General features: G+C 41.6%; 1 protein-coding gene across 1 annotated transcript in view; it reads left to right on the forward strand.

Moving 5' to 3' along the window:
• LOC124038746 (dystonin-like) overlaps window positions 1-12,520 on the forward strand; it is a 205,614-nt gene extending 193,094 nt beyond the window's left edge. The window contains exons 94-100 of the mRNA XM_046354820.1: window positions 661-735; window positions 845-862; window positions 3,636-3,753; window positions 6,855-7,048; window positions 7,451-7,561; window positions 11,222-11,354; window positions 11,488-12,520. Of these exons, the coding sequence (XP_046210776.1) occupies window positions 661-735; window positions 845-862; window positions 3,636-3,753; window positions 6,855-7,048; window positions 7,451-7,561; window positions 11,222-11,354; window positions 11,488-11,741 (903 nt within the window). The 3' untranslated portion in view covers window positions 11,742-12,520. The remainder of the gene's footprint in view (window positions 1-660; window positions 736-844; window positions 863-3,635; window positions 3,754-6,854; window positions 7,049-7,450; window positions 7,562-11,221; window positions 11,355-11,487) is intronic.
• Window positions 12,521-27,076: the final 14,556 nt, after the last annotated feature.

Consider the following 27,076-nt stretch of genomic DNA (forward strand, 5'->3'; position numbering starts at 1 on the left):
CATACATCATTCTGTGTGTGATTTCCTGCAAGACAGGAATGTTAGTGTTCTGCCATGGCCAGCGAAGAGCCCGGATCTCAATCCCATTGAGCACGTCAGGGACCTGTTGGATCGGAGGGTGAGGGCCAGGGCCATTTCCCCCCCAGAAATGTCCGGGAACTTGCAGATGCCTTGGTGGAAGAGTAACATCTCATAGCAAGAACTGGCAAATCTGGTGCAGTCCATGAGGAGGAGATGCACTGCAGTACTTAATGCAGCTGGTGGCCACACCAGATACTGACTGTTACTTTTGATTTTGTTCAGGGACACATTATTCCATTTCTGTTAGTCACATGTCTGTGGAACTTGTTCAGTTTATGTCTCAGTTGTTGAATCTTGTTATGTTCATACAATTATTTACACATGTTAAGTTTTCTGAAAATGAACGCAGTTGACAGTGAGAGGATGTTTCTTTTTTTTGCTGAGTTTATATTTTTGCGGTCAATTTGCAGTCTACAAATGATTTGTAATTATGTTCCGGTCTCCCGACCATCCGTTCAAGAAAACATCAGTCCACAGCTGAATCTAGTTGATGATCCCTGCCGTAAATCATTGTAACTAATGTATTACCTTCCCGCAATATAAATGATGTCTAAATAATGTTTGTTTTTTCTTTTGTAGGTCACACGCCAAGTGGCAAAATGCAAGTGTCCTAAACGATTCCAAGTTGAGCAAATTGGTGCCAACAAATATAGGGTAAGAGGATTTTGTGAATACCCTATACATTACCTTAAGTGTTCAGTGAAACATGTGCTTTATGAAAAACTAATTTGTAACTTTTTTTCATTGTCCCTTCCACGACCAGTTCTACCTTGGAAACCAGGTACATATGACCGGCTCAGGCCGCTCTTTGTCGTTATCTATGATGTGATGCCTAATCAACCCCTCCTCTCTTTTTTGTTGACCCTGGTCCTTTTCCAATTAACATTAATATTAACACTTCCCAGACATAATCACGATGGAACTCAGAAGTAGATACACTAGACAGCAATAATTCTTTCAGACATTTCCATTCACTTGAAAAGGCTCACTTTTAATTTGTTTATTAGTCTACGCTAATAATAATAGCTATGTGGGTAGTTCCACCGGCATAAGTAGTTGGGATATTGGATTGGGTCTGGCTGGCTGGCGTGGGAAAGCAGCTGGTGCCTATAACTGGTGTAGGTGGAGGACCATTGATGTAGTAGCCTGCTAGGAATGACTGTGCAATAAAATAATCCCCTTTTGGGTCATGGGCTTTCTTCAGCTCATGCCAAGAATGAAATGGCCACAGTGTCATAAAATGCATCTTTGTGTATATATAACCTGTACTGGTTGATTGTGCAGATAAAAATAGTGACAGTAATGCTCTTATTTAGATAGGAAATAACATTGAGTTTGTGATCATTTCTAAAACTACAAATCAGCATGTAAGGCAGTCAAGTGTTATAATGCTTTGAAGTCCAATGCTGATTCAATTATTCCCTCTTATTTGTAGTTGCTTTTGAGTTTCCAATAAGAAATAATAGGTTTTTCCCCCTTCATGTGCTTTAATTGAACCATTTGGGCAGTTTGGGATTTAGAATGCTTTTAATGTGTGGTTGCCTGTTGCTTCTCTTTCATTTCCTGGGATTGATTTGTCTCAGTAATGGCTGACATGACTTTGTATAACAGCTTTTTTTGTTCCACAAACATGAACTGCTTTCCCTTTAAAGATGTGCGAACACCTTTCCCATTGTTAGGACATTATCTTGCTTGCTTTGATTTGATTGAGTTCAAATGGGCAAAGAAATGCATGTTGCAATACAGGATACGTAACTCATATAAAATGAATGGTCCATTCACTTTCTGAAACATTGATGGCTGTTTGTTGAGGAGAATGAATAGGTGTATATAGGGGAAACATACAGTATACAGCATGTATTTGTAAGATAATGTGTGTCTTCTTCACCAGTTTGCATTCGTTTATTACTCAAAATCAACTTAAACAATTTTTTTGACAGTTTGGTCTGGTTCACTGCTTACATGATGATGAGATAATAGCAAACAGGGACAGTCAAAATCTAACCCCCCACCTACACGTTGCGGTTTTGGAAAGCTGTATTCTGGTAAATGGGCATTCTTAAGCCGTTTGTTGTGACTATTTTTATTCTCCAGATCATTTTCCAATTCAATTCATCACTTTTACTGTACTTGATCACAAAATTCACCAGTGTCATTCAATCATTATGGGAATCACATAGTGCAAAGTTTGAATTTTAATGAGATTGTTACAATAGGCACCTAACTGGAGGCTCATCAATGTGTGGTCATGTTTGATTGTTTACACCGTGGTTGACTAGAGAGATGATAAGATGCCATCCCACATGTTGTTCCTCATTGGAGCCCAGCTGCATTGGTTCCTCCATCAATGTCAATGCATCTATGAATATGGTGGTTTGTTCTGTAGTGATAGAAAGTGCAACTGTTCACGTTGTTGGTTTGCAGGAGATTTAGTCCGTTTTGTCTGTTTGTGCTATTGATTGTGCTATGATGTGACAATGTTTGATGGAAAGCATGAGGCCATGGTTGTTGTGTTGTCAAATCTGCTAACCCCTTGGCCATATCCAACTGGCTGGCTTCTCCTGCAAATACTCTTCTTATGACGCTTGGCTGTTTGTTCACCCTCCATATCAGGCTTGTTTGAAAGCTTTGCAAGATACATGCAAACAGCCCATAGTAAAGTCGAAAATAACTAAAATATCACAAAAGAAGGTAAGGATAGACTGCAACACTATAGTGCCCCCCTAGTGGTTGAGTATCATCTCTTCAGTCTAATGATCTTTATATTATACAGCCTGTTATAGGAGTTTCCAGTTGAAAATGTGAAAAAAATAGTAAACATTCCTAAATTATAATATTGATAAATGACAATATTGATTAATGACAAATTATTAACTTACTAATTATTACATTTACCTGCAACCTTAATCATAAGGGATATATAACATTGTCATAACAATGATATTGACCTCAGATGCCCTAACCAGTCAAAATACTAGTTGTTATATCATGATTATGACAGATGTATGTAGGCTACGATAAGCCTGTTGACAGGGGGTATCAAGTAAAGTGTTACCCATTTCACCTCAATTACAAATCAATATATCCCAATTTCACAAGTCACACACCAATCCCACATTGTTGACAATGATGAATGCACTAATACATTCTGGGAAGGCAAAACCAGTTGGATTGACCCTCCATTTGTGTCTATGAGAATGAAACCTTGATGTTGTTGCTTTGTGTCTCAATCAATGGGCTTAGCTGAGCAACACAAGAAAGAAACCAGACAGCAAAACCATCCTCTCTCATCTAGTGATGAAGTGAAATCCATTTTAGTTAAGTCATATATCATATGTATAACTAGTCGTTGTAATCCAAAAGTCAGAAGACACAATGTAATCAGGCACCAACTCATAGACGGATAAACTTCCTCCTAACAATCTCCAAATTGTAGCATCTGCTGGTTTCTGGTGTTGCACAGCTTCAAGTCTTGTCCAGTGTTGTTGATGCAGAGTAGTGCTTAGTGACTCCCGGCCTCACCTTCCTCTCTGTCCTCCCTCCTCCCTCTGCAGTTCGGAGACTCCCAGCAGCTGCGTCTGGTGCGGATCCTGCGGAGCACTGTGATGGTGCGCGTTGGTGGAGGCTGGATGGCTCTGGATGAGTTCCTTGTAAAGAACGACCCGTGTCGAGGTAAGGCACCAGACAGGACAGGGTAAACTTTATAAAATGTCATTCATTTTAAGAAAGGGAAATCTCTGGATTCGGTTTCACTCGTGTGTCACTTATGTTTTAATTGTCTATTTTTAGATAGCAGTGCTCCAGCTGATTCAGTATTTATTACCATATGATTTGATGTTGTGTAATGGGTTTCACTCTGATTAAATTATATGGCTGGATAAGGCTGAATGTGGCATGTAGAGTCTGAGTGTGTGTCTGAGTGTATGTTGCTACTCTATTGCTTACAGTATCAGATCCTACTGCCATGCAGAAGTTCATCTATTTATGTGTTTAAATTTTTCCTGCTAAATGCCTTCCTACTGCTTCCTACGCCTTCCTCTCCAGTTCATCACCACGGGAGTAAAATGTTGCGCTCGGAATCAAACTCTTCAATTACTCAGTCTCCTATAGGTTGGCAACAAATCTCACACTTTCTCACCTTGCTCCATGAACCCCCCAGTGGTATGTGTGTCTGCATCACCGTATGTGTAAGGGGTGTTAATGTGTGGGTGTGTGTACAAAATGGGTGTGTTGGAGTGCTCATTGTGAATGGCGTTCCCATAAAGCGACTCCACTCACACTCTCCTGTTATCCAGCGGTCTGTGGGTCTTCATGCATGCCGTCATTTTCTCTGAGTCACATCACCTGCTTCTGAATCTCTCTTTACTTACTGAACTCCAGGCTAACACCAGTTCTCTCTCTCTCTCTCTATCGCTCTCTCTCTGTCTCTCTCACTCTCTCTATTGCTCTGTCTCTCTATATCGCTCTCTATCGCTCTCTCTCTGTCATTCTATCTCTCTCTCTCTCTCTCTATCTATCTCTATCGCTATCACTCTCTATCGCTGTCTCTCTGTCGCTCTCTCTTTCTCATCGCGCTCTCTCATCGCGCTCTCTCTCTATCGCTATCTCTATCGCTGTCTCTCTCTCTATAGCTCCCTCTCTCTATCGCTCTCTCGATCGCTGTCTCTCTATCGCTCTCTCTCTCCATCGCTCTCTTGCGCTGTCTATCGCGCTCTCTCTCTCTATCGCCTGCTCTCTCTATCGATCTCTCTATATCGATCTCTCTCTATATCGCTCTCTCTCTTGCTCTCTCTATCGCTCTCTCTCTCTCTATCGCTCTCTCTCTATCGATCTCTCTCTATCGATCTCTATATCTCTCTCTATCGCTGTCACTCTCTATCGCTGTCTCTCTCTCTATCGCTGTCTCTCTCTCTATTGCTGTCTCTCTCTCTCGCTATTGCTGTCTCTCTTTCTCTATCGCTGTCTCTCTCTCTCTATTGCTGTCTCTCTCTCTCTCTCTCTCTCTCTACCCTGCTGTCTCTCTCTCTCTCTCTCTCTCTCTCTCTCTCTCTCTCTCTCTCTCTCTCTCTATTGTCTATCTATTGGTAACTGTCTCTCTCTCTATTGTTGTCTCTCTCTCTCTTTCTCTCTCTACCCTGCTGTCTCTCTCTCTCTCTATTGTCTATCTACTGTTAACTGTCTCTCTCTCTATTGTTGTCTCTCTATCGCTGTCTCTCTCTCTATTGCTGTCTCTCTCTATCGCTCTCTCTCTCTATCGCTCTCTCTCTCTCTATCGCTCTCTCGCTGTCATCGCGCTCTTTCTCTCTATCGCACTCTCTATCGCTCTCTCACTCTCTATTGCTCTCTCTCTCTCTATTGCTCTCTCTCTCTCTATTGCTCTCTCTCTCTATTGCTCTCTCTCTCTCTATTGCTCTCTCTCTCTCTATCGCTCTCTCTCTCTCTATCGCTCTCTCTCGCTGTCTATCGCTGTCTCTCTCTATCGCTGTCTCTCTCTATCGCTGTCTCTCTCTATGGCTGTCTCTCTCTCTATGGCTGTCTCTCTCTCTATGGCTGTCTCTCTCTCTATGGCTGTCTCTCTCTCTATGGCTGTCTCTCTCTATCGCTCTCTCTCTCTATCGCTCTCTCGCTGTCATCGCGCTCTTTCTCTCTATCGCACTCTCTCTCTCTATCGCTGTCTCTCTCTATCGCTTTCTCTCTCTATCGCTGTCTCTCTCTATGGCTGTCTCTCTCTATGGCTGTCTCTCTCTATGGCTGTCTCTCTCTCTATGGCTGTCTCTCTCTATCGCTCTCTCTCTCTATCGCTCTCTATATCGCTCTCTCTCTCTCTATCGCTCTCTCTCGCTGTCTCTCTCTATGGCTGTCTCTCTCTATGGCTGTCTCTCTCTATGGCTGTCTCTCTCTATGGCTGTCTCTCTATTGCTGTCTCTCTCTATCGCTGTCTGTCTCTATCTCTCTCTCTCATCTTGCTCTCTCTCTATCGCTCTCTCTCTCTCTATTGCTGTCTCTATCTATCTATCTATCTATCTATCTATCTATCTATCTATCTATCTATCTATCTATCTATCTATCTATCTATCTATCTATCTATCTATCTATCTATCTATCTATCTATCTATCTATCTATCTATCTATCTATCTATCTATCTATCTATCTAAAAAGCAGCCAGTGGCTTTGTGCACCTTTTCTTTTTGCAGTGCCGCTGACAGTCACTAGGTTTCCCAGCAATGGACTATTTCCGCCTAAAGGCTATGCGGGGGAGAAATAGTTACTTATAGTTATATGGCTGATGTTCCAAGCCACTGGAATTCATCATCATTTTTTGGGGGTGACCATAGATTGTTCTATGTATCTTTATTTTGTTTTGTTTTGCGAGGTTGGGGTGATGGAGGCGTTTATTGATTTGTATGTGCAGAGTGAGTCTGTTGTACTGTACATTAAGCACTCTGTCCATATGAATCTCTATCGGTTAAGAATGTCCTTTTCACAGCACTTCCTATTGGGACTGTTTGTTTTCAGTGAGTTTGCCAGTGTGGCTAAGTGATGTGAAACTGCATGTCCTTCATTCACACGTGTTTATTTGCACAATAGTTCAATCACAGATAGTATAAACAACCTGTATTCATTTCAAATGGTCTGCTGTTTCTAAAAGCAGGCACTCATCATACATTTACTCACTCCACTGAAATGAATTAGGTTCACCTTACTTATAATCAATCATACACCAACAACCATGCATATGTCTTACTGTATGTTGTCATATTTTACCCCCCAGCCAAAGGCAGGACAAACATGGAGCTGAGAGAAAAGTTCATTCTCCCAGAGGGCACCACTCAGGTGATGGCAAGCTTCCGGTATAGAGGTCGTAGGTCGCGGCCGTCGTCACGAGCTGCCTCTCCCAACAGGTCAAACTCTAGCCATAGCTGTCCGGCCCAGCATAATAACCCAGCCTTGCCCAGCACACCCAAGGTAAGAGACGCCCACAATCTGGGTAGGAGCTTTTGACTACATACTCCTTCTTCCACAGCAAATACATGTATTCACTTCACTGACAACAGAGCAAAATTGGCTAATGACTTGTATTTAATGACCATAGGAAGCTAGTTGTATTTGAACAATTTCTACAGAAACGGTGTGTGTTGGTTTGTCTGCCATTCCCCACATGCTCCCAACCATTTCTATTGTTTTTCATTTGTCTTTTTTATCATTTGTTTATATATGTTGCTTTTTGTTGTCTGATATATTTGGATCATTCCTTTCTTTTGTCATATATCATAGCTCTTCATTTAGTCTACCTGTACTCCTTTTAGTTATTGATTTCTCCATCTGAATCCCTGTGTTTGTGTGTTTGACTTGCCATTATTCCCCCAGACTCCCCAACACATAACTCGCAATTATGATAAACCCTGGCTGACAAACAGCAAACCCTCCACTCCTCTTAAATCATCAGACTCCTTTGAGAGCCAAGGTTCATCCTCTGAGGTATAGTGAATCAACAGGGTCTGGAACGCTCCAGAGCTCTGAACCTAACAACTGCTGCCTCCTACAATACCATCTAACTGAATTGTATAGTGTCTGAGTAAAATGAAAAAGGAAATCAAGTTGATTTTTACACTAATAACTACTTAGATAGCCCTACCCCTTCCCCTTGGCCCTAACTTCACAATAATTGAATATCTAAAGCATGGCCAATCAAATATTGGTAACGGCAGATAAAGAAGACATTTTCTAAAGATCGACATCATTTTCATCCGTTCGACAGGAGTGGATTTTCTTCTTCTTTATCTTTCTTTATTGCTAAAAATGATGATGGGAACTGTGTTTTTAGAATAAATGATGATTGCCGAATATTTTTTAAGGTATGTGGGGCACGTGCTGTCAACACATAGCCATAAGTTCCACTCCACATTTAAAGATGCACTATGAAGAAATCGCTCTGCCATTTCCTGGTGTCTAAAATAGTTTGCCTAATTTCAGTTTATGTCACAAAACAAGCAAGAATAGTGTAGAGAGTCATTTTACCATCTAAACTGCTGTGACATATTTTCCATAACCAAAAATCCTGTATTTTCAGTTGTTTGAAGCTGGTGAACAAAACCGAAAGTAAAAAAACACAAAAACTAAACTTAAGATCGGGTAGCATAGAAATAGCGCACACAGAACAGATCTTGCAAGACATTCTTTCAATGATAGTGACAGCTCTATAAAAACATGTCACATTGCAGCTTTAATTCTAAATGCCTAGCCTACTGCTTGCAAAATAAAAAATAATTGAACGATAAAAAATAACATTTTTCCTGAGTTTCAAGAATAACTGAATTGCTTCACTTTGCTTTTCTGATTGTCTGACAAGTTTTACCATTCTATTATTTCAGATTCACCATGGCAACAGACTAGCCTAGGCAGCCGTTAGGCACATGAGAAACATTAGAATGTGGCAAATATAACTCATTTCTTGCATTCTATCAGGAAACAGATAGGTTGAAAGGTATACAGCTGTCGCCTAAATGGGTAATGGAAACACTTCAACCACTACATTTTTATTCGACACTGTAGGTTCTTGCGACTTAAAAAAAACATGTTTATTTTAGGTGTGACGCCATTACAATCAGCAGTTTTTATCGACACAAGATAGTTCAATGGAAATACACCCTAGCAGGCAATTGTTGCATCTATTTTCTATGCAAACTTTCTAATGTCGAAAAAAATCACTGGACAAGTTAATGGAAACATAGCTATTGACGGTCAATCAATTATCCCATTATCCCATTTTATAGTTTGCTAGGTAAGTTAGTCGAGTCAGCTATCTTTACCTTGTAGTAATCATGGTCAAATTACTGACCAGGCACCCAAGGCAGGGGCCCTGAACTCCAGGGGGCCCTCATTGATTTTGTTAGTCACTCTCACTCAGATATCATATCAACATGACATAAGTACTTTAAACCACTAGCCATGACTCGTGTAAAAATACTTTAAATTACTACTTAATTATATATTACTTAAGTCGTTTTTGTGTGTATCTGTACTTACTATTGATATTTTGGACAACTTTTAATTTTACTTCACTACATTCCTAAACAAAATAATGTACTTTCTACTCCACATGTTATTCCTGACAGACAATAGTACTCATTACATTTTGAATGCTTAGCAGGACAGGAAAATGGTCCAAATCATGCACTTATCAAGAGGACATGCCTGATCATCCCTACTGTCTCTGATCTGGCAGACTCACTAAACACAAATGCTTCATTTGTAAATGGAGTGTGTCTCTGGCTATTCATTAATAAATAAAAAACAAGAAAATTGTGCCATCTGGTTTGCTTAATATAAGCAATTTGAAATGATTATACTTTTACTTTTGATACTTAAGTATATTTTTGCAATTACATTTAATTTTGATACTTAAGTATATTTAAAACCAAATACTTTTGCTCAAGTAGTATTTTACTGGGTGACTTTTACTTGAGTCATTTTCTATTAAGGTATTTTTTACTTTTACTCAAGTATGACAATTGGGTATGTAACTTTTTCCACCACTCATGGCAAAATGTGTAGAACTGCAGGAAGCAGGCATTAAAACTGCAAAATGTTCTCTCTGTCCCATGGCAAAATGTGTAGAACTGCAGGAAGCAGGCATTAAAACTGCAAAATGTTCTCTCTGTCCCATGGCAAAATATGTAGAACTGCAGGAAGCAGGCATTAAAACTGCTAAATGTTCTCTCTGCCCCATGGCAAAATGTGTAGAACTGCAGGAAGCAGGCATTAAAACTGCAAAATGTTCTCTCTGCCCCATGGCAAAATGTGTAGAACTGCAGGAAGCAGGCATTAAAACTGCAAAATGTTCTCTCTGCCCCATGGCAAAATGTGTAGAACTGCAGGAAGCAGGCATTAAAACTGAAAAATGTTCTCTCTGCCCCATGGCAAAATGTGTAGAACTGCAGGAAGCAGGCATTAAAACTGCAAAATGTTCTCTCTGCCCCATGGCAAAATGTGTAGAACTGCAGGAAGCAGGCATTAAAACTGCAAAATGTTATCTCTGCCCCATGGCAAAATGTGTAGAACTGCAGGAAGCAGGCATTAAAACTGCAAAATGTTCTCTCTGCCCCATGGCAAAATGTGTAGAACTGCAGGAAGCAGGAATTAAAACTGCAAAATGCTCTCTCTGTCTCATGGCAAAATGAGTAGAATAGCAAGGAATTAGTTTCAAGACTGCTACATTTTCCCGCTGCCCCTTAGAAAAATGTGTAGAATTGCAGAAAATGTGCTTTAAAACTGCAACATTTTCCCAAAACGTTATTAGCCTGATGAACATAGAAACTAAGTTGCAGTTTCTATGCTACAATGGTGAAATGTTTTATACATCTTTAATAATGGTAATCAGAATGTGTTGTTATATGGCTGCGATCTGATTAATGTTTGAATTGTAATTTTATGATTACTTTCAAAAAAGCTTTTGTTTCAAGACACTAAAAAGATATTGTTTACATTTTTACATTTCTAAATAATTAACCAAGCCCAGAAGTTTGACCATCCCTGATCTAAAGAGTCTGGATAGGTGTAAAATGTGTAGTGGTGGAGCTTCCGCCACTACACAATCCCCCAGAATGAAGAAGGCAGATCTGCTAGTATCAAAGTGTTAAGGCCAAAGGGGAGGTGTAGGGAGCAAATTGTGATTGAAGGGAGTACATAAGATGTATATTTGTTGTCTTTTAGAGGCCCGATTTCAGTTTGTTATTTTTATTTAATGCTTTAAAGTACTAACTGGTGATCGTTGTGGAACATTCTCTCTGTTGTCAAATACCTTCTCTAACTAACTCAAACTAAGAACTGACCCGCTGTTCTGTGTTGCATGTTGAACTGTTTATCTGTTAATCCACTGTACAAGTTTAAGTTGTTCCTGAAATATCATACAGTACATCAACTTTTCATTCAACACAATAACCCCTTACATTGGATGTCCGTGGGGTTTGATCAGATTTCATCGGAATGCCACATTGCATAACATGCTAATTAGAGAAGAATTACCAGTGTTCGAAGAGTCGATGTACTAGAATCGTCTTCTGTGATTTACCATTGTGTACCTAGATATGTTTTTGTAAACATAGAGAAAAATTCTAACAAATGCTCTGTCTTTTGCAGAGCACTCCGATACAGGGAAGTAAACTGCGGCTCCCTGGATACTTGTCAGGAAAAGGTTTCCAGTCGGGAGAAGAGCAGGGAACCCTGATCAATGCTGCTGTGATGAAAGCACGGGGACAGGCGATAGGGTTTGGTGAGTAGAGCATCCTTTTGAAAAGCAGCGTCTGCTTTCTGTCTGTTAAAGGGCTCTGCTGTTCGGCTCTGCTATTAAAGTTACCAGTCGCTGTAACCAGACAATAACCATACCGGAATCTTTTGTCCCCCAGAATCGAGAAGGTCCGGCAGCCGACCTGGAAGTAAAGCAGGCAGCCGCGGGAGCAGCCGGAGGGGAAGCGATGCTTCAGACTTCGACATTTCGGATATCGCATCGGTGTGCTCCGACACATCGGAGACGGTGGGTGACACCAGTCGGGCTACACCCCGCTCGTCGTCACGTCAACACGGAGGCAAGCCCTCCAAAATCCCAACTCCTCAAAGAAGGTCGACTCCCAGCAAACTGGCCCAGACCTCCAAGAGATAGTCAGGGGCCTTGAGACAACCACGTTGGCCCAAAGTGACAAGAGAGACTGGCGTATGTGTTGATTATTTAAAGTCTTGTGAAGATGTAAAATATTCTGTTGAATAGAAAAATTGTTTATTATTAAGTGAGAATGGAATGCCAGTGGCCTTGTGTTTGTCTTAATGTATTTAATTTTTTGTGAATAATGTCAAATTATTATGACTATTTTATTTTATTGACGCTAAACCTGAAGAGTTTAAAGAAACTGAAAAGAAAAAAACATGGCGAAGACAACACTGTATGCTCAACTAACAATTCTACACACTAATGAATGGCAGCACACAGCATTGTGCTCGTGAGAGGGTTACTGAATGTTCTGTATGCTGACATGCGTGTGACAGACCCTGTGGGACACCTCAATTATCTATTATCTATTTAAAGTGCAATGATGTACTGCCAAAATGCATTTAAAGGGCAATACAATATACATGTAGCCTACCACATAGTAAACACTGCAAATAATTATGTTCTGACTGAGATGACTGTTGAAGGCAAGTTCACGCAGAAATCCCCCAATATCCAGGCTTTAAAGTACTCCACCTTACCTTCAGTAGTACTGTTTTGTTTGGTCAACTTACAGTGATGTGTGCCATTTTACCTTGGACATTGGCCTCCCCGGACCCTGAGTAGACATTCTTTAGTGCATTTGTCAGTGTATGGTTCATTTTGCTAGAGTGGAAAGGATCGCTGTTAACGTTTTGTAATAAATCTGCTAGCAGAAAGCTACCATGGGATACTGACATGGGTCACATACTTGTCTGTTTTTTTATATGATGTTATACATTATTGTTACAGAATAATGTATAATTTATGTAGATTGACCCAATAGGATGCAGCGGAGAGACAACAGGAGACAAAAGAAATCTAGCATCATATAGAAATGGGAAGTAATTTCATAAAGTCTCGTGATGACTCGTGGTGTTATTATATAATGTACAGGGAAAGGCAAAGGGAGATATCTAGTCAATTGTACAACTGAATGCATTCAACTGAAATGTGTCTTCTGCATTTAACCCACTTGAGATCTTTGAATAGGACAACTGTAGTTGAGCAGGTGATAGTTTCATCCCAGGAAATGTAGAAACTTGATCTGTATTGTTGCATTTCAACATGGTCTACCGGTGAGTTTATTACAGATCATTTCTTCCAAATCTCTCAGATCATATGAACTTTTATCTCTTTCGAATTTAAGAGCTGTGTAAAAGCTGTGATAATGGTGCTCATTCCATAAATGTCAAGTTAGAGACAAGTTTGTCTCAATTATGGGCCTGTAGCCTACAGGCAGCCCATACCATCTGTGGGTCAACATAAATGTAAACAAAGGAGCAGATCAATTGGTTATATTTAATTTGTTGAAATGAATAACCAAACATGTACAGATGGTGCCTTTTAATGCCAAGGTGTGTGCCTCAAAAAAAAAACATACATTTAGATTTTTCATTCAGAGCCATTTGGGCCGGTGAAGGTCCACAAGCAGGGTATAGTTTACAAATCCAACTCTCATTTATTTTGGGCCACATGCTCAGGTTCAGTGCAGTGTTTTACGGGTTTTGAGTTAATTGTATTCCCAGCACCACCATTCTCTGTGCGGCAACGTTTGCGGAGCGCTCCTCGCGCATGAATACGACATACTACACGTTTCTACCAGTGGAAATCAGGACAGCAATTGACTGTCCTGGGAAGGCGGTCACATAACCAAAAATGTTTAACCTTTTAGTTGAGTTGATAAAAGTATGATTTATAAAAGTAGCCTAAAACAATGAAAATACATATATGAACTGTGACAAGTTAACATGCAAAGAAAAATGTACATATTTATTGCTGAATAATGATTAGGGAGGCTTCAGAGGAGATGACATGTGTAGGGAAGGAAAGGCTACCATGCTCCTTGTAAATTCATTTCAGTCTATTTTATGCCACATCCCAATCACTAATGCGTCGAAAGATTTAGATTTTGCTTGTGCTCCTAACGTGTGTAAAAATGGAAAGAAGAACTGAATGGTTGTCCTGAGCCTTCTCAGAACGACCAGTGTGTTTCAGCAGAGGAGACAGGCCTGTGGGAGAGATATATATGCCATTTAGCAGATGCTTTTATCCAGAGCGACTTACAGTCATGTGTGCATACATTCTACATATGGGTGGTCCCGGGGATCGAACCCACTACCCTGGCGTTACAAGCGCCATGCTCTACCAACTGAGCTACAGAAGGACCACAGATCCCCTGGGGACCAAAGGTAGAGTGGAGTGCAAGGAAGGCTCAGGTCTTCCTGAGACCAGCCACTATCTTTCTGAATGGTTTAAGACATGGTTTGGCCTAGGGATGCCACTTTTAAATGGGTTATATCCTCACTGCAGCAACTGTAAAGGAACCCGAAAGCAGTCCACATCGGGGCCTCTTTTTCAAGAATATGTGAGTGATCTTTACAATATTGTCTACATTCATATATAGGTATGTTTCGATTTTATTATAATTTAATTGAAATATGATGGTGGGTTTTGTGTGTGCTGGAAACAATTGGCCATTGATTTATTGTGGACAAATATTACTGGCATCTAATTAAAATGGGATATCACAAAATTGGGGATAATTTATATATATATATGTGGAAAAAGTAAGAAAAGAAAAGTGTCATTTGTCTGATTTAAGTGTAGACTAAGATAATAGCTCCATCAATTCAGTAAAGTAGTTTCTGCTGTTTTGGATCTGGATAATGAATAGTGTTTTATGGGAACAAAATGTCAAAGAATCAAATGAACTTCAGCCTATTTTTTGACTAAATGAAATATCTCAATTCTATTCAATGGTTGCGATTTGAGCATATGTGAACATGATTTCATATTGTATGATTTGATTTGTTGGGATAATCTTCTTTTGACATAGTGAAGTTGATATATATATTTTTTTTATGGTTCATGAATAATTATGTGACTCCTTCGGTAAGGTTAGCTGTGACCAAGTTATTATAGGCACTTTTCTGACCAATTGCCTGATTGGACATAATTTAATTCCAGATGGAAAAGTACATCATTTTTATAGATCATTTAATGCTGATTTATTGACCTACATAAACCTGTAAAATATATGTCTGACATATTTTTGTGTTCATTTGTAATCAACATTTCATTTAGAATGCTGTTATTTCTATTATTAATGGAGTAGGGTAATGTTATTTTATTGTTGAGTATTTTTTATTTGCATTTGATTACAATAGACCTAATCCTACCAATTTAGTAAAACAGTTCCTCACTATAGATAATCGGGGGAAATGGCTAACATTTAAGTGAGATTTCCTTGATCTTAGAGCTTCTCTTATTTTACTTTTGCAGGTGTTTATAATCCCTGGCACATCACATTTAGAGAATGCCAGCCCTAAAAGAAATGTTGGTTTTCCCAGTACTTCTAGCTTTCTTTGGATTGACCAAAAGCCAGGAATGACCAAGTAAGTACCATAAAATTACTTTTTATTCCCTTTTGCTGTTTATTGAGGGTATAATAATACTGCTTGATTGATTTTCAGCTTTTCTCAAGACTGTCTGTTTTCTTTCTTTCCAATATTAGCAAAGTTGGTTGGCGTGGAAATTTACGAACAGTGATCCGGGCAATGCAATACAATTTGATCCTCTATTTCTGTATGACCAGCAAGTGGCAGCACTGGTACATACAACCATAACCCTCGCAGAAGATTACACATCCTTCCCCTCTTGAGTAGTTCCTGCAGTCAGTATGGGATTTTGGCTTAACAGAATGTATCACTACTGACCCCAACTGATGTCACGGTGAGGTCAAACATATCCGGACTTCCCATTTTGTGAATGAAATGACACCCATAGAATTAGGAAATATGACACCCTTCAATTGTGGAAATGAGAGTCAACTGAATTAATGTTGTGCCAAGTGCAATGACATTTTGTAGTGTGTAATCAAGTGTACTGTTCTTTGTTAAAGTTACTGCAAATCAACAAATTGAACAAATAACTATTTCACAAAACATTAGATTGAAAAAGTTTGATGCTGTTGAATACCAGTAACATAAATACCAATAATCATTGTTTGATTGATCATATTTTGCCATAAATCACTTTTTGATTTATTCACCTGTCCAGTCCTTCCACATGCTCACTGCCACTGCACTGTTCAATCTACTTTGTGACCTTTTCAAATGATGTGTTTTATGTCTAAAAATGCATCCAGATCCTCATCATTCACTGCCTTAAACCCTTCAACACTATGAACATGACATTGGTGAAAAACTGAGTAGTCCTGAGTAGAATTTTCCTGATATTCAAACTTTAACACACATAGTTAAAATAATTACAGAATTAAAAAGGTACAAATGTACAGATAAAAGTAATCAATCAGAGTGTAAGGGTAGGGCACAACATTGTTCTAACTTCAGACACATGTTATAGAATCGACATGCCTCTCTGACATGTAGAAAAAGTAATCATATTAGCTTTATTTATAGTATTTCCAGTATGTTGCATCCTCCTGAACGAGACCCAGCGCCCAAACTTTGTCATTCCACCTCTCCTCACTCAATAATTATGTTTATCTTAAGATTTTCTACTTTCCTCCCATGTGAGCTAGTTAACATGAGCTAGGACCATGCACCAAAAGGAAAGATTAATAGCGATGTGTATTGTATGAGCTACGTTTATTCTCTGCTCCTTTGGTATCCACGGTTTTCCCACTCAGTGTAATTATCACTTCCAAACAACAGATTTGATTTCATCTCCTGCACGGAAACCTACAAATGTGCCTTTGCTTCATAACTTGATGTTCACCAATTGACAGTTGGTGGAACACCACTGGAGTTTCATTCAGTCATCACAATGGCTGAATCTAGTAATTGACTCGTTTGTTGTCTGTATATGTATATATATTTGCAATATATATATGAGGGATTGAAAGTGATGCAGACAATTACCTTGATGGAAGCTACAATCTATCTGCAATATTAAATCTGATGTACTCCCTTACATTTTCTTTTACAAAAATGTAAAATGTTCAATGCCTGACAACTAAGATACGTTTATATTGAGTATCAGAAGTGTGTTACTATAAATTAAATACAAATCATGGTAACAAAGAATGATGTAAAATGTTAAAGTACAGCATCAAAAAGGCAACAGGAGTGATTTAGGCCAGAGAAGGCCTACTCAGAGGACTGCTGTGAGCTCTCCAATGTGGTGAGTTGGAAGCGACTGTCAGCGGGTTCATGTTCCTCACTGAGAGATACGTACAGTACAGTATGTCTTTTAATCTAGCCTGTACTCTCATTGTCTCCCATAGAAGTGACTATGTGCTCCTCCCAAATGTGTGCTGTGTGTTTGTGTGGTGTCTCTAGGGAGTAGGGAACAAATCATAAGAATTAGTTCTGTCCCTACAGGTGGACTAATCAAGTTCTATTCTATTCAGTGTGGAGGGTATGCTGAAATTGGACTGACAGCAGGAAGGGCCACCTGTACGTGTATGCCCGGACAGCCTGGCAACCAGGGGCCCCCAGGACCAAAGGTGACTACTAGGCTCATTACAGCACCACTGCTTTGAATAATGAGCTGAGAGCCATTAGCCTGGCGGGGCAGTCTCTGTGTTCGTTCATTGGCAATGATAAAAGAGTTGATTACAGCACATACAGGATGAGACCAACTTGGCTTGCTCATGGTCCAGGCTAATGGTAACTGCTACCACTGTATTTCTCCATCTGCAGGGTGACAGAGGTCTCCCAGGCAACACATGAGAGCCAGGAAGAGTAGGCAACTGGGTAAGGACATTTTCTCATTATAGTTCTCACTACGGTGTTGAGTTGAGCTGTATGGGCGAGGGTCAACAACTTAGAATAATGAGTGTTAATTGTCACTCAGAATGTATGCTCTCTGTTGGTCTTTGTAGATTTTACAGTATGCAGACATTAGATGTTGGGCGCTAGGCCCCATATTGACTGAGGAGGTTTCTACAGTGAATTAAATAGAAGAACCACTGCTTGCTCGACAGCACTGAAGTTGTGGAAAAGGTCAATGGAAGCATAACTGAGAAATGGTATGATGTTTCAATAGCAGGCTTATCTGCATCGGAAGGGAAATGGTTTAGCTCAACATGGCAAAGGATCGTAGACTGTCTGGTTTCACTTTAACATTAGGGGATGCTTAACAGAACACTTAATAGATTGAATCTGAATGTGTTGAATTCCACACACAGCGAAAGCAGACAGTTGCATAAAATTATTGCAAATGCCTAATAATGAATGTCGTTTTACTTGCTATGGTAGGTTGCTATGTTTTATACGTATTAATCATTGTTTCATAATTGTTTTCATTGTAGTCATCAACATCATACTACTGCCCTTCATTTACTTAGCTCTCAGGAAGAATGCTTTGTCATTGTCAGAGGACTGGACAGAGTTGAGAACAGAACACCTCTTAAGGTACAATAGAGAGCCATCCAGTGCAGAGCAGGGGACAAAATGTTTATTAAGCAGTTTAATGAAAGGACATGGCATACTCATTGCATCAGGATTCAATTACATGTTTGACTATGCAAACATAACCCTGCTTGTAGGCTTCAGGCAGTAGACATGATTATTTCCATTGAGACTGAGTTATGACTAATTTACCTCTTTGATGTAGCTCCAGTACTCAGTGGTATGCAGGAGTTAAAATGCATAATGCCTTTTAAACACAACCCAGAGAACCGAGAACATGTGCCCAATAGTGTGCAAGGCTGGCAGTGGGTCTTCAAAGGCAGAGGACGAGTTGTTGGCTTGGCATTTAACATGCACATTTAGTCTGGAGAGACTCTGGGCGAAAATGGCCCATATATTCCGCACATCACACACGCACGCACGCACGCACACACGCACGCACGCACGCACGCAGACAGACAGACAGACAGACAGACAGACAGACAGACAGACAGACAGACAGACAGACAGACAGACAGACAGACAGACAGACAGACAGACAGACAGACAGACAGACAGACAGACAGACAGACAGACAGACAGACAGACAGACAGACAGACAGACAGACAGACAGACAGACAGACAGACAGACAGACAGACAGACACGACTATGCTGGGTACTCACTCAAAAACAGGGGGATGAGGGGGACATACTGTTTCTGGAGCTCAGTTGGGGGCCAACATCTGTCTTCTGTGACTCAGTGGAACCCTCACCCCCTGCCAATATGTAAGTCACAGGGCACGACCATGTTTACAGCCACCCCCGCTGACGTCTAAGGAGGGCATTCCCTGGCTCCAATATATGAACTGACCACCCCGGTGGGTGGGTGGTCCTTCCATTAGTAAAGTTGTAAAGTTCACGGTCATGCTTCTGGATAAAGCGTTTAGCGTCTCCAAGGTCAGCCTCTTAGCAGTTGACTGTGCATGGCGTGGTCTGAAGTGAGATGGTTAGTAAACTGGTGTCATGGAATAGAGGACTGTTGGTCTTGATCAAAGGTGTTGGTTGACCAAGTAGAATAACCCCAATTCAAAGGCCAAAATTGTGTCTTATATGAGTGAGGATATGAGCATCTGTGTGGAAACACTTACAGAATAAGTTGTACAATTTTCCCTTAGCTATGACACATCTTTCCTCGGGTCATAAATTGTGGTCTACACTTTGTTAACACTAACTCCACATTTCAGGGGTCAGCATGTCTCGCACTACTTAGATATTCGGTCTAAAGGAAATATTTAACACATCATTATAGTCATCATGTACTACTAGAAACCCCTAATAGCCCATGTTCAGATTTCATCCTTCTGTAAACATCTAACTCCTCCAATGAAATGTTATGGTTATTATGATAACTTCAAGTGTTTGGATTGATATTGTATATTCCATTCAAAGGCCACAATGAAATGCATATAACTTACTGTCATGCCCACACACTTGTCAGGTTGGGAAACTCCTATGTGTTCCGCCAATGTCTGGTCTGTCTTATACAATCAGTCAGAGCCACATTCCACTGGCCAAGACTACTGTATAACAGTCACCATGGACGGCTGTGATACACTGCTCTACAGTAGTTCAGTCATGACAAGATTTATTATTGCCTAAGCTGGGTTCTGCATGAACACTGTGCAAAACAGAAAAATAGGAAGGTCCCCGAGGTGAGCTTGTGTGTTCTGATTGACGCAAGTGCACATTTCACTAGAATTAGAGTTGAAGTCGGAAGTTTACATATACCTTAGCCAAATACATTTAAACTCAGTTTTTCACAATTCCTGACATTTAATCCCAGTAAAAATCTCCTGTCTTCGGTCAGTTAGGATCACCATTTTATTTTAAGAATGTGGAATGTCAGAATAATAGTAGAGAGAATTATTTATTTATGCTTTTATTTCTTTCATCACATTCCCAGTGAGTCAGAAGTTTACATACACTCAATTAGTATTTGGTAGCATTGCTTTTAAATTGTTTAACTTTTTCTGGTAGCCTAAATTGTCAAATGTTTCGGGTAGCCTTCCACAAGCTTCCCACAACAGGTTGGGTGAATTTTGGCCCATTCCTCCAGACAGAGCTGGTGTAACTGAGTCAGGTTTGTAGGCCTCCTTGCTTGCACACGCTTTTTCAGTTCTGCCCACACATTTTCTATAGGATTGAGGTCAGGGCTTTGTGATGACCACTCCAATTCCTTGACTTTGTTGTCCTTCAGCCATTTTGGGACTTTGTCCATTTGGAAGAGCAATTTGCGACCAAGCTTTAACTTCCTGACTGATGTCTTGAGATGTTGTTTCCATATATCCACGTAATTTTCCTCCCTCATGTAGCCATCTATTTTGTGAAGTGCACCAGTCCCTCCTGCAGCAAAGCACCCGCACAACATGATGCTGCCACCCTGTGCTTCACGGTTGGGATGGTGTTCTTCTGCTTGCAAGCATCCCCCTTTTTCCTCCAAACATAACAATGGTCATTATGGCCAAACAGTTTTATTTTTGTTTCATCAGACCAGAGGACATTTCTCCAAAAAGCACTATCTTTGTCCCCATGTGCAGTTGCAAACCGTAGTCTGGCTTTTTTATGGCGGTTTTGGAGCAGTGGCTTCTTCCTTGCTGAGCGGCCTTTCAAGTTATGTCAATATAGGACTCGTTTTATTGTGAATATAGATACTTTTGTACCTGTTTCCTCCAGCATCTTCACAAGGTCCTTTGCTGTTGTTCTGGTATTGATTTGCACTTTTCGCATCAAACTACGTACATCTCTAGGAGACAGAAGGTGTCTCCTTCCTGAGCGGTATGGCAGCTGCATGGTCCCATGGTGTTTATACTTGAGTACTATTGTTTGTACAGATGAACGTGGTACTTTAAGACATTTGGAAATTGCTCCCAAGGATGAACCAGACTTGTGGAGGTCTACAATTATTTTTCTGAGGTCTTGGCTGATTTCTTGTGATTGTCCCATGATGTCAATCAAAGAGGCACTGAGTTTGAAGGTAAGCCTTGAAATACATCCACAGGTACACCTCCAATTGACTCAAATGATGTCAATTAGCCAATCATAAACAATTGTTGGAAAATTTACTTGTGTCATGCACAAAGTAGACGTCCTAACCGACTTGACAAAACTATAGTTTGTTAACAAGACATTTGTGGAGTGGTTAAAAAACGAGTTTTAATGACTCCAACCTAAGTGTATGTAAACTTTCGACTTCAACTGTACATACACTATATATAAAAAGTATGTGGACACCTCTTCAAATGAGTGGATGAGCAATTTCCGCCACACTCGTTGCTGACAGGTGTATAACATCGAGCATACAGTCATGCAATCTCCATAGACAAACATTGGGAGTAGAATGGCCTTACTGAAGAGCTCTGTGAATGTCAATGTGGCACTGTCATTGAATGGCACCTTTCCAATAAGTCAGTTCGTAAAATTTCTGCTAGTGCTGCCCCGGACATCTATAAGTGCCGTTATTGTGAAGTTGAAACATCTAAGAGCAACAACGGCTCAGCAGCGAAGTAGTACTATAGGCCACACAAGCTCACATATTGGGACCGCCGAGTGCTGAAAAATTGTCTGTCCTCAGTTGAAACACTCACTACCGAGTTCCAAACTGCCTCTGGCAGCAAAGTCAGCACAATAACTGTTCATTGGGAGCTTCATGAAATGGGTTTCCATGGTCGAGCAGCCGAACATAAGCCGAAGATTACCATGCGCAATGCCAAACTTCGGCTAGAGTGGTGTAAAGCGCGCCGTCATTGGACTCTGGAACAGTGGTAACTCGTTCTCTGGAGTGATGAATCACGCTTCATCAATCTGGGTTTTGCGGATGCCAGGAGAATGCCACCTCCCTCAATGAATAGTGCCAACTATAAAGTTTGGTGGAAGAGTAATAATGGTCTGTGGCTGTTTTTCATGGTTTGGGCTAGGCCCCTTAGTTCCAGTGAAGGGAAATCTTAAAGCTATAGCATACAATCCCGTTCTAAATTATTCTGTGCTTCCAACTTTGTGTCAACAGTTTGGGGAAGGTACTTTCCTGTTTCAGCATGACAAGTCCCCCATGCACAACGTGAGGTCCATACAGAAATGGTTTGTCAAGATCGGTGAGGAAGAACTTGACTGGCCTGCACAGAGCCCTGACCTCAACCCCATCAAACAGCTTTGGGATGAATTGGAACGCCCACTGTGAGCCAGGCCTAATCTCTCAACATCAGTGCCCAACCTCACTAATGCTCTTGTGGCTGAATGGAAACAAGTCCCCGCAGCCATGTTACAACATATAGTGGAGGCTGTTATAGCAACAAAGGGAAGACCAACTCCATATTAATGCCTATAATTTTGGAATGAGATGTTCAACAAGCAGGTGTCCACATACTTTTGGTCATGTGGTGTGTCTAGCATAATCTGGTTTTCCACCTGATTGCTATACAGCTCACACTGCCTTTCTTCCCCTAGTCTGCTTTGTAACTAATTTGAAAAAAAAAATTCTGCTGCAGGGAGGTATGGGACAGACAGGTGACTATGGCCATGTTGGGGAGCCAGGCGCTAAGGTAAGACATACCCTCAGAGGTCAACACCTTTGTTTCAATGTTTAACCAAATTTATAAAATGTGTATAACAACAACTTGTCTCCCTCAGGGCATTGAAGGAATCAAAGGAAACAAGGGGATGAGAGGACTTCATGGCCTTGATGTAAATCCAGCATCAAACACATTTCCATAATCTCTTTAGCTGGTCAGTGGTGTCACAGTACAGATTACTGCTAACGAGCTGCTGTGTTTCAGGGCGACAGAGGTCCCAAAGGTCTGAAGGGATTACAAGGCACCGGGGGCTTCAAGGTAGATTGTGTTGTGGTTCGTCATGAAGCATGTGGTCTCTTCAAATCCCCTAGGCTTCCATTTGGTCTGCCAACTCAGCATATGCAGATTGCAGAGTCATATATACAGTGTATAATAATTATGGCTCCGAGTGTATGTAGTCATTTTGAAAAGTAACAAAGTTGCTACTTTTAATGAGTGTTGTTTTCCTGAGTGTTGTGCTTGTACCATGTAATAGAATATTAAGAGGGTCTCATATGGGTGTTTTGATGATTACAGGGAACTCGGGGGTCACCTGGAGAGCTGGGTGAGACCGGAGAACAAGGAGGAACTGTATGTTTTTCTAAAGATGGGAGATACATACAGTATTGCAGTATTGTCATTGGTTTTATCATCATTGACTAACTTGTCTGTCTTCTTGAAGGGAGATCCAGGTCCACTTGGATATGAAGGAATTCCAGGATATACAGGAGTGAAACGTGGCGCCGACTGAGATGGCCGCCTCGCTTCGCGTTCCTAGGAAACTATGCAGTTTTTTGTTTTTTTACGTGTTATTTCTTACATTAGTACCCCAGGTCATCTTAGGTTTCATTACATACAGTCGAGAAGAACTACTGAATATAAGATCAGCGTCAACTCACCATCAGTACGACCAAGAATATGTTTTCCGCGACGCGGATCCTGTGTTCTGCCTTACAAACAGGACAACGGAATGGATCGCATGCAGCGACCCAAGGAAACGACTCCGAAAAAGAGGGAAACGCGGCGGTGTTCTGGTCAGACTCCGAAAAAGGGCACATCGCGCACCACTTCCCAGTATTCTTCTTGCCAATGTCCAGTCTCTCGACAACAAGGTTGATGAAATCCGAGCAAGGGTGGCATTCCAGAGGGACATCAGAGACTGCAACGTTCTTTGCTTTACGGAGACATGGCTTACTGGGAAAACGCTATCCAGGGCGGTGCAGCCAACGGGTTTCTCCACGCATCGCGCCGACAGAAACAAACATCTCTCTGGTAAGAAGAGTGGCGGGGGCGTATGCTTCATGACTAACGGGACATGGTGTGATGAAGGAAACATACAGGAACTCAGATCCTTCTGTTCACCTGATTTAGAATTCCTCACAATCAAATGTAGACCGCATTATCTTCCAAGAGAATTCTCTTCGATTATAATCACAGCCGTATATATCCCCCCCCCCCAAGCAGACACATCGATGGCTCTGAACGAACTTTATTTAACTCTTTGCAAACTGGAAAACATTTATCCGGAGGCTGCATTCATTGTAGCTGGGGATTTTAACAAAGCCAATCTGAAAACAAGACTCCCTAAATTTTATCAGCATATCGATTGCGCAACCAGGGGTGGTAAAACCTTGGATCATTGTTACTCTAACTTCCGCGACGCATATAAGGCCCTGCCCCGCCCCCCTTTCGGGAAAGCTGACCACGACTCCATTTTGCTGATTTTGCTGATCCCTGCCTACAGGCAGAAATTAAAACAAGAGGCTCCCACGCTGGGGTCTGTAGCTCAGTTGGTAGAGCATGGCGCTTGTAATGCCACGAAAGTGGGTTCGATTCCCGGGACCACCCGTTCGTAGAATGTATGCACACATGACTGTAAGTCGCTTTGGATAAAAGCGTCTGCTAAATGGCATATATAAAAAAATATATATAAAATGGTCAGACCAAGCTGACTCTACACTCCAAGACTGCTTCCATCACGTGGACTGGGACATGTTTCGTATTGCGTCAGATGGGAATATTGACGAATACGCTGATTCGGTGTGCGAGTTCATTAGAACGTGCGTCGAAGATGTCGTTCCCATAGCAACGATAAAAACATTCCCTAACCAGAAACCGTGGATTGATGGCAGCATTCGCGTGAAACTGAAAGCGCGAACCACTGCTTTTAATCAGGGCAAGGTGTCTGGCAACATGACTGAATACAAACAGTGCAGCTATTCCCTCCGTAAGGCTATTAAACAAGCTAAGCGTCAGTACAGAGACAAAGTGGAATCTCAATTCAATGGCTCAGACACAAGAGGCATGTGGCAGGGTCTACAGTCAATCACGGACTACAAGATGAAATCCAGCCCAGTCACGGACCAGGATGTCTTGCTCCCAGGCAGACTAACTAACTTTTTTGCCCGCTTTGAGGACAATACAGTGCCACTGACACGGCCTGCAACGGAAACATGCGGTCTCTCCTTCACTGCAGCCGAGGTGAGTAAGACATTTAAACGTGTTAACCCTCGCAAGGCTGCAGGCCCAGACGGCATCCCCAGCCGCGCCCTCAGAGCATGCGCAGACCAGCTGGCCAGTGTGTTTACGGACATATTCAATCAATCCCTATACCAGTCTGCTGTTCCCACATGCTTCAAGAGGGCCACCATTGTTCCTGTTCCCAAGAAAGCTAAGGTAACTGAGCTAAACGACTACCGCCCCGTAGCAATCACTTCCGTCATCATGAAGTGCTTTGAGAGACTAGTCAAGGACCATATCACCTCCACCCTACCTGACACCCTAGACCCACTCCAATTTGCTTACCGCCCAAATAGGTCCACAGACGATGCAATCTCAACCACACTGCACACTGCCCTAACCCACCTGGACAAGAGGAATACCTATGTGAGAATGCTGTTCATCGACTACAGCTCGGCATTCAACACCATAGTACCCTCCAAGCTCGTCATCAAGCTCGAGACCCTGGGTCTCGACCCCGCCCTGTGCAACTGGGTACTGGACTTCCTGACGGGCCGCCCCCAGGTGGTGAGGGTAGGTAACAACATCTCCTCCCCGCTGATCCTCAACACGGGGCCCCACAAGGGTGCGTTCTGAGCCCTCTCCTGTACTCCCTGTTCACCCACGACTGCGTGGCCACGCACGCCTCCAACTCAATCATCAAGTTTGCGGACGACACAACAGTGGTAGGCTTGATTACCAACAACAACGAGACGGCCTACAGGGAGGAGGTGAGGGCCCTCGGAGTGTGGTGTCAGGAAAATAACCTCACACTCAACGTCAACAAAACTAAGGAGATGATTGTGGACTTCAGGAAACAGCAGAGGGAACACCCCCCTTTCCACATCGATGGAACAGTAGTGGAGAGGGTAGCTAGTTTTAAGTTCCTCGGCATACACATCACAGACAAACTGAATTGGTCCACTCACACTGACAGCGTCGTGAAGAAGGCGCAGCAGCGCCTATTCAACCTCAGGAGGCTGAAGAAATTCGGCTTGTCACCAAAAGCACTCACAAACCTCTACAGATGCACAATCGAGAGCATCCTGGCGGGCTGTATCACCGCCTGGTACGGCAACTGCTCCGCCCTCAACCGTAAGGCTCTCCAGAGGGTAGTGAGGACTGCACAACGCATCACCGGGGGCAAACTACCTGCCCTCCAGGACACCTACACCACCCGTTGTTACAGGAAGGCCATAAAGATCATCAAGGACATCAACCACCCGAACCACTGCCTGTTCACCCCGCTATCATCCAGAAGGCGAGGTCAGTACAGGTGCATCAAAGCTGGGACCGAGAGACTGAAAAACAGCTTCTATCTCAAGGCCATCAGACTGTTAAACAGCCACCACTAACACTGAGTGGCTGCTGCCAACACACTGTCATTGACACTGACCCAACTCCAGCCATTTTAATAATGGGAATTGATGGGAAATGATGTAAATATATCACTAGCCACTTTAAACAATGCTACCTTATATAATGTTACTTACCCTACATTATTAATCTCATATGCATATGTATATACTGTACTCTACATCATCGACTGCATCCTTATGTAACACATGTATCACTAGCCACTTTAACTATGCCACTTTGTTTACTTTGTCTACACACTCATCTCATATGTATATACTGTACTCGATACCATCTACTGTATGCTGCTCTGTACCATCACTCATTCATATATCCTTATGTACATGTTCCTTATCCCCTTACACTGTGTATAAGACAGTAGTTTTGGAATTGTTAGTTAGATTACTTGTTGGTTATCACTGCATTGTCGGAAC

Source organism: Oncorhynchus gorbuscha, linkage group LG06, assembly GCF_021184085.1.
Source record: "Oncorhynchus gorbuscha isolate QuinsamMale2020 ecotype Even-year linkage group LG06, OgorEven_v1.0, whole genome shotgun sequence".
NCBI lineage: Eukaryota > Metazoa > Chordata > Actinopteri > Salmoniformes > Salmonidae > Oncorhynchus > Oncorhynchus gorbuscha.